General features: G+C 46.5%; 1 protein-coding gene across 1 annotated transcript; it reads right to left on the bottom strand.

The window, feature by feature from the left end:
* Positions 1 to 7,755: 7,755 nt before the first annotated feature.
* LOC103007340 (olfactory receptor 478) lies at positions 7,756 to 8,685 on the bottom strand. The gene is given in 1 exon segment (XM_028164170.2): positions 7,756 to 8,685. A coding segment is annotated over 1 exon segment (930 nt).
* Between the last annotated feature and the right edge of the window lie 258 nt (positions 8,686 to 8,943).

The following is an 8,943-nucleotide window of genomic DNA, read 5'->3' as shown; positions in this document are numbered from 1 at the left end:
CCAACACCTTCCAACACTTCTTTTGTGACATCCACCTGTGGTCTGCCTTGCTTGTAACTATAGTCCCTATCATGAAATGGCTATTTTTCTGCTCTCTGCCATTGTGTTCATGGGCAGCTTTATTTTCATTATGATTTCCTGTGTCTTCAATGGGTCCATAGTTATGAGGATGCCCTCTGCCCAGGGGAGGTATAAGGCCTTCTCAACTTGCTCCTTCCACCTCACCGTAGTGTACATACACTATTGGATTTGCTGGCTTTGTCTATTTGAGGCCCAAGCACAGTGACTCATTCCCTGAAGATATGCTGATGGCTGTCACACGTACGGTGCCAACACCTCTGCTTAATCCCATTGTTTCTTTTTAACTTCAGTGATTATATTTTTCAGATCTAGAAATTTCCCTTGGTTACATTTCATAATTCTTTTTCTTTGCTGAAACTTTTCTATTTCAAAGAAATAGAATTTCAATGATTGCTTATTGAAGCATTTGTTTGATGGCTGCTTTAAAATCCTTATCAGATAATTTTAACATCCTTTTCATCTTGATGTAGACATATATTGTCTTTTCTCATTGAATTGTGATTTTTCTGGTTCTCGGTATGACAGTGATTTTTACTGCAGCAGAGACATTTAGGATATTATGAGACTCTGGATCAGATTCAATCTTTTTTTAGGAGGATGTCCCCTGTCACTGCAACCACTAGGTGTATGTGTATCTCTTCAGCTTCCTGCTAAGCACTACTGACACAGCTCTGGGAAAATGGAGTGCTGACACCCACTGCCTCCTTGCAGATGAATGAGATGCAAGTGCAGCTCCCGCCACCACCCTGTCATCTCCTTCCCAGTTATAGTGCGATGCCAATTTGCACACCTCCTTTCTTCCAAGTAAGGTCAGTTCCTTGTTGGGCCCCACTGCCACTAGGGAGGCGGGACCTGCAGAGCTGGCTCACACTGCTCTGTTGTTGCAGGTGGAGGTGGAAGCTCAGGTCCCCACTGGACCCCCACTCACAAGGGGGGTGCAGTTACAGGGGAGCAGAGAACCAACTAGTACCGCCTCACACTCCCTCATTGTCTCATTGCTGCCAGATGACAGAGGAGGTTCATTTCCCTGCTGGACCCCACTGACAATACCCTGGCAGGGGAATCAAAGGGTGGGTGGGGTGAAGAATACCTCCCTGCTTGGCCCCAATGAATCCTGCCGGTGGGAGACAGGTACAATTTTTCCACTGGTATTTGTCTGGAGTAAGACAGGTATTGCCAAAATGTTTTCTATTCTGTTAAGATCACCCTTTTCCCAGTTCTTTGGCTAGCAAGAACAGACTTTTCTTAAAGCTTTCTTTTTGTCTGTGTCTCTTGATGGTTCTGAGTTGGAGGTTTGTGCAGCAATCTGTACAGGACATATGGAAGCAATAAGAAAATGCAGGGACTCAGCACTATGTGATTTCCTCAGGTCCAAAGTCCCGAGGGGTTTGCCTTCTTCTCTGTCCTGTTTAGAATCTTCCTATGCTTGTTTGTTGTTTCATCTAGGAATGTTTTTAGTAATAAGAGGGAGGACCTGAAGGGTATGGAGCAACTTCATCTTCAATGAAACCAGAAGTCTATGCCTTCAAACATCTAACAATATTTTTCCTGCTTCTTATTTACTTTGTGACAGAAAGGTGATCTAATACAAGTTTGCCTGACATATCCAGATGTAGGAGTCTGCATACTTACTCTGAACAGAAAGGGCTGGCTAGAAAGAAATGTGTCCCAGACAAATGAAAGTCCTCTAGTGGTGAAGTATTAAAGAGCCCTCATTCTGCCCCTCCACAGAGAGTATGTGCCTTAAAAGAAGTCAGAGTATTAAGAGGATATTTGTGACGTAGAACTTTTGCTTAATCTTTATGTGCCTCAGTTACATCTTCTGTACAGTACGAATTACAAAACACCATTTGGGGTTATTCTGAGGATTAATTGGGTCACTGCTTGTAATTACTGAGAACAGTAACTGGAAGGTAGTAAACTATCTCCTATTGTTAGCTCCTTTGCTAATACTCTTGCTACTGCTACTACTACTCTTACTAACATTTGACTTGTACATGTTCTAACTCTCCAACCGTTCCAAGGCATAAGGGAGACATTATTCAGCAGAAAGTGATTACATAGCTTTTACTAAACCACGCTGAGATGCTATTTACCAATCTGAGTTAAACAGTGGCATGGCAGTGGTGTAACTGTGGTGAGCACGAGTTTGTGTAAAAGCCTATCACAGGTGTAGTAGGATCTGACACAAATGTTCCATCACTTGAATCAGGCTGACATTCAACAGATTCAAAGGCCGCCAAGTCAGTGGTTCATGCTAGAGCAAAACCTTCATACATCCACTCATTTATTAATTTTTCATTCATACATTTTAAATATACATTTATGCTTACTGTGTTGCAGGAAGTGTGTAAAAATTAGACACACAGGAAAAGAAAGACATTAAATGTGTCTATATGAAGAGTCCAGCATTTTGGAGAAAACAAATACTGAATCTGTAGTTGCAAGTGCACTGAGTATTCTGAAAAAAAAATATGCGGTGGTGGGGGAGCTACGGGGGATAACAGGTGTACTTAATTTGGTCTGGAGCCTGAAGAAGGCTTCCAAGAGGATGGGAAACAACATTTAAGTGCATACATATAGCATGTTGCTGTTACACAGGTGAGAGGGAAAATGCATTCAGGCAGAGGTACTGCAGGTGAGAGGGTCCTAAGGTGGCAAAGAATATGGACATACTTGTGGTTTTAAAAGAATACCAATGATACCTAGAGTTTGAATGTTTGGGGAACGAGGGAAGAGTGCTGAGAGACAGAAATATAACAGGGACACATTCAGGACTTTGTAACCATGTTAAGAATTGTTGCCTTTATTCAAAGTCTTTGGGGGATATTAACAAAGGAATTAATCTATTTAGATTTTTTTGTTTGTTTTGTTTTGTTTATTCAAGACCCATTTATTCTCTAGTTCTGCCCACATGGAGACACCCTCCTTGAAAAGGCATTGAATCCTTCCCTTCACTTTAACACCTTGTGCGAAAACACGTGTTCTGAGGTTTCAACTATGAGATCCACATTCTTAAAGCACTGATTCTTAAACCTCATCTAGATTTCTCCCCTTGGATGGGGGAAGATGACCCAAACACAGCGAAGAACCGCACAGGACTGTGGGCTCTGCTCGCCCAGAAGACCTTGAAGCTCCCCTGACCAGCCGGCTGGAGCCAGGATTAGGGCCCTGAGACGAGGGGCGCCTGCTGGGCTGCCGCCACCGCCCCCACCCCCGTCCTCTTCACTAGGCTGGCTGTCACATCTAGTTTCCCTGGAGTGTGGGGATTCCAGACGGTCTCTGCTCACACTTCTGTATCCCGCCTGCTGCCTCAGCACTGCTGATCCACACCAACATTCCACACACAAGTTATTTTATAAGCCCGCAGGTTCTTTTTCATCAGAGGACATTCCCAAGGCCATGACTTCCCCGGCTCCCCACTGCCCTTGCCGGCAGACTGGATGTGCGTGGCCACCGTGCTGAGTCGGGCACACCCCCGGCTCCCCTCCGGCGCACTCTCCTGCAGAACTGAGGGCGGTGCCCTGGGCGCATCAGCAGGACCTGTCCTGAAGCCAGTCCTAGAGTGACAAGAGCCACACCTGCAGGTCTATTCCACTGACCAGCCGCCCAGGACCGAGCTGGGCCCACAGGCCTTGGTCTGGACTGTGTCGGCTGGTCATTCTTGCCTAGGTTCACAGGCCAACAGCCGCTGTCCTTCCTTTCCTGCTCATCACTGCACCAGCGGCTCTCTCCTACCTGCTGCCGTCACGCGCCTGGCAACCTCGTGTTCCGGGGCCAGCCAAGAACTGAGACCCCAGCAGGCCCCTAGTTCCCAGCAGGCAAACTCCCCATTAAACTACTGCTGCCTAGCCGTGTTCTCGAGGCTTCAGAGCCGGGAAAGTGCGGAGAGCATAGCAATCCGCGGCACCCCAGCCCCGGACCCGGACCCGGACCCGCGATGCTCCGCGGAGGCGCCGGAACCTCCCAACACAAGCGACCTCTGCGCCCGCCTGTCCCGCGAAACCGGGCGCATCTCCAACCACCGCGACCCAGGACGGAGGCACGGGGCGCGCGGCTCGGCCGGCAGCGGGCGCTGGGGCGGGCGGGGACCCGGGCTCCGGCCCCGAGGCCGCGCGGACCCGCCAGGCCCACCGCTGTCCCCGCCGCCCAGAAAGCAATCTATTTAGATTTATGCCATGGCTGGTATATGGAGAATGAGTTGTAAGACAGTAAGAGAGGGGAAAGGAAAGCTGGTTAGAGTTCTATTAGCTAGGATGCTCCAGAGAAACAGACCACTATAATGTTGCTGTTGTTTTTATTTTAAAGGAATTGGCTCACACAATTATGGGAGCCGGCAATTCCAAAATGCACAGGGCGGTCCAGGAGATTGGAAATTCCAGTAAGAGTTGATGTCACAGTTTTGAGTCCAAAGGCATCCTGGAGACAGAATCCTTCTTTTTAAGGGGACTTAAGTCTTTTCTCCTAAGGCTTTCAACTGATTGGATGAGGGCCACCCACATTATGGACAGTAATTTGCTTTATTCAAAGTCTACCGATTTAAATGTTAATCACATCTTAAAAAAAAACACCTTCCCAGCAACATCTAGACTCATGTTTGACCAAACAACTGGTCGCTGGAGCCTAGCCAAATTGACACATAAAATCAAATATTACAGGAGTACTACTGTAAAATAAATATATAAGGTGGTAGCTGGGGGAAAAAAGTGCTGACAATGAAAATGAAGAGCAATGGGAGATAAATATTGGACTCAGAATGTACAAGACTTTGTCATTGAGTGCAAGCATGTGGAGGGAGAAAAATAAATTACCCTTAGGTTTCTAATCAATATGTTGATTGAATGATGGTGCGTCTTATTAGGATATGGAACATTGGAGAGGAGCAAGTTGGGGGTGGAAGGAGATAATTACTTTAGACAATTTGTGCTTGAGACTCAATAGACAAAAATATTTTTGCCTAAAGCACTAAATAAAGGACAGGGAAAGAGAAATAAATATGGTAGTCATCAGTGTATACAGATAAATTAAACTTCACAGGGGAAACACAATCTAGTTCTCTCAATCTTCCTTAACAGGCTGCATCTGACCACGAAAAAGTCACTTAAAGAGCTTGTTTACTCACTCCCTAGCAATTCAGGAACCCTCCTTATTTCCACAGAGAAGTCACCAGTTTTGACCTGACATAAGGATTCACAGCTGGTTTGGTCAGAGGCGGCTCATCCTGTTCTTTTATGAAGTCTCCTGTAACTAGGCTGCAGCCAGACTAGGAACACAGGCCAGCATTTATGGGTCCAAAAAGCCCATCATCTACAGATAACCATGCAAAAAGAACGTGTCCAGTAATTTTACTGTCTGGTTCCACTTGGTCATCTCCCCTTAGAATGTACTCAGTCATAACTATAATTATCACACTCATTCCAGGACAAGCTTCTGTTGAAATGGACACAGTCTCAAAAGTTTGGAGGTCCACAAACCTTAACTTATAGCAGAGTACAACTTTGGAAAAGAGGTGAATAAAATTTCATAGAATTTTCTGCAGATTATTTTTTCATGTTAACCAATTTGTGTTACTAATTAATAGTTAAATTTCATTTCATTAATGGTAGCTCACTATGGGCTTCTAATTTACTTTCTCATATCAGAAAATCTAACCCCGACCTTTACTAAGAGCCTTCCCATTGTCTAATACCATACAGACCAATACATTGTGACCACAGACACTCTTTGTCCTTTTATTATTATTTTATGGTCTATCATTAGATCAAATACTAAAAAAACTACAAATTAATTAAGAAAATATTTTTCTAGCAAGCTCTCTCTTTACCCCCAAGCTGAGGTGAGCAAGTGAAGCTAGACTAAGCACAAAGGAAAAACAAAGCAGTCTTCATCGAATAGGAAGAGGCGATTTTAAAGGTCATTGCAAGATTAGGGAGAGTGGCCAAGACGTCGGAGTACAAGGACACTGAGCTCACCTCCTCTAGGGAGCACACCAAAATCACAACTATATGCACAACAACCATTGATGAAAAAGACTGGAACCTACCAGAAAAGATCTTCTACAACTAAATATACAAAGAAGGAACCACAACAAAACAGGTAAAAGGGCGGACTCAAGATATAATCAAACCCTATTACCCCCGGGTGGGCGACCCTCAGACTGGAGAATAATTATACTGCAGAGGTCCTCCCACAGGAGCGAGAGTTCTGAGCCCCACGTCAGGCCCCCAACCCAGGCGGGGGTCCAGCAGCAGGAAGACGACCCCCAGAGCATTTGGCTTTGAAGGCCAGTGGGGCTTAACTGCAGGAACCCCTCAAGACGGGGGTAAATAGAGACTCCACTCTTAGAGGGCGCACACAAAATCCCACGCACACCTGGGCAAAAGCAATAATTTGATAGGAGCCTGGGCCAGACCTACCTGCTGGTCTTGGAGAGTCTCCCAGAGAGGCAGGGGGCATGGCTGCGGCTCGCCCTGGGGACAAAGTCACTGGCAGCAGCTTTTCTTAGGAGCTGCTTCTGCTGCGTGGACGCCGGAGCTGGTGGACGCCGGAGCTGGTGGACGCCGGAGCTGACGGGCGCCATTTTGAAAATCTTCCCGCAGCTCATTAGCCCAACAGCCTGCAGGTGCCGGCGCTGGCACGCCTCAGGCCAAGCAACTAACTGGGCGAGGACACAGCCCCAGCCTTCTGCAGACAGGCTGCCTAAAGACTAAAGAGCCCACAGCTGCCTTTAGACGCAGCCCTAGACAAGGCCCTGCCCACCAGAGGGCCAAAGCCCAGCTATACCCACCAGGGGGCAGACACCAGCAAGTCCCACCAGGAAGCCTGCCTCTAGACCAACCTCACCCACCAGGGGGGAAACACCACCAGAAGTAGACACCAGAACGTAGGCCAGACCCTACCCTGGGACCAGGTGGGCCCTGGCCCCGACCACTAGCAGGCCAATGCAACCTTCAGGACCTCCCGGACCCCATACCCAACTGTGTCAGGAACCAGCCCCCACACCAATGATCTGAAACGAGCTCCAGGATCTCTGAGCCCTGCAGCCAGACTCCAGGAATCAGCTCTGCCTGCCAGTATCTGGCACTAACCCCAGGACTTATCTTCACCTGCCAGTGGGTGGGCAGCAGCCTCAGAATCTTTGGGACCCTGACTCCACCCACCACTAGCCAGCGTGAGTCCCGGGACCCCCTAGAGTTCTACGACCAGCCACCTCATGACCAGGACCCACTAAACAGCAGCCAGCAGCATCTGCACGAGGGAGGGCCTGGCAACCAACCAGATTAGGGGCCATCCAAGCCCACCAGACCAGTCACATGCCCACCACAACAGAAGGACCCATGCAGCCCTCTTAGGGGGAACCCTAGAGCGTATAGCTTGGGTGATGAGAGGGGAGTGCACTGCTGGGGTGCATAGGATGCCTTCTACAGAGGCCACTTCTCCAAGGTCGAGAAATATAACTAACCTGCCACAGATAGAAAAATACAAATAGCAACTTAGAAAAAATGAGGTTGCAGAGGAACATGTTCCAGACAAAGGAACAAGGTAAAACCCCAGAAGAACTAAGAGGTATGGAGATAGGCAATCTACCTGAGAAAGAGTTCAGAGTAATGATCGTAGAGATGATCAAAGAACTTAGGAGGAGAATGGATGCACAGATCGAGACATTAAAAGTTTTTAACAAAGCTCTCTCTTCAGAACCTCATTAATCTCACTGTTCCTCAGGCTGTAGATGAGGGGGTTCAACATGGGGATCACCACCACCTAGAACACAGACACCACCTTGTTCTGATCAGTTGAGTAGCTGGACTTGGGCATCACATAAATGAATGTGATGGTCCCATAGAACAGAGTGACTGCTGTGAGGTGAGACGTGCAGGTGGAGAAGGCCTTGTGGTGCCCCTCGGTGGAGCGCATCTTCAGAATGGTGATGAGGATGTAGATGTAGGAGATGGCTATGACAATCACCGTGACCACAATGATGGAGCCAGCTGTAAATGAGGGGACAACTGCAGGGATACTGATATCAGAACAGGAGAGTTCAACCAAAGGAGCAAAATCACAGAAAAAATGATTGACTCGATGTGGTCCACAGAAAAGTGAATAATAGAAGCAAATAGTAAAAGAGCAAGCATTGAGAAAACCACCTACGTAAGCCACTGTGAGTAACTGAGCATAAACTCGTGTGGACATTTTGGTGGACTAAAGCAGTGGGCTGCAGATGGCCACGAAGCGATCATATGCCATGGCAGCCAGAAGGAAGCACTCAGTTGACCCAAAGGAAACAACTGAACCAAGTTGAATGGCACATCCAGGATAGGAGATGGTATTTCTCTCCACCAGGAAATCTACAAGCATACTGGGTGTAACAGAAGATGAATGGCCTATGGCAGCAAAGGCCAAGTGGCTCAGAAAAAAATACATACGATGATGGAGCTGAGAAGAGATTCTGATGAGAATGACTGTGCTGAGGTTGCCACATATGGTCACCAGGTAGATACAGAGGATGATCGTGAAGAGGATGACTCGAAGAATTGGATCATTTGTTAAGCCCGGTAACACGAACCCTGTCATTGCAGTATTGTTCCCATGCTCCAGGGAATCCATGAGATAGGGTAGCTGCTACCAAAATGAGCCTGTGATGAGACATTACATTAAAGAAGTTTTGAATTTGATGGTTTTCTTTTTATTAATACACATAGAGTTTATTATAAACAAGTAAATTATTCAAGTTAGGTTTGGACTAATTTTTTTTACTCTAGATTAAAAGACTTGTATTCTTTTATTTTTATATATATTTTAGAGTAGAAAATTTTATTTATTTATATAATGAGTATTCTATATTTTAAAAATTGTTTTCAGCAC

The sequence above is a fragment of the Balaenoptera acutorostrata genome, chromosome 9 (genome assembly GCF_949987535.1).
Source record: "Balaenoptera acutorostrata chromosome 9, mBalAcu1.1, whole genome shotgun sequence".
NCBI lineage: Eukaryota > Metazoa > Chordata > Mammalia > Artiodactyla > Balaenopteridae > Balaenoptera > Balaenoptera acutorostrata.
The sequence above is the reverse complement of the archived record's forward strand: the minus strand, read 5'-3'. Positions and strand labels throughout refer to the sequence as shown.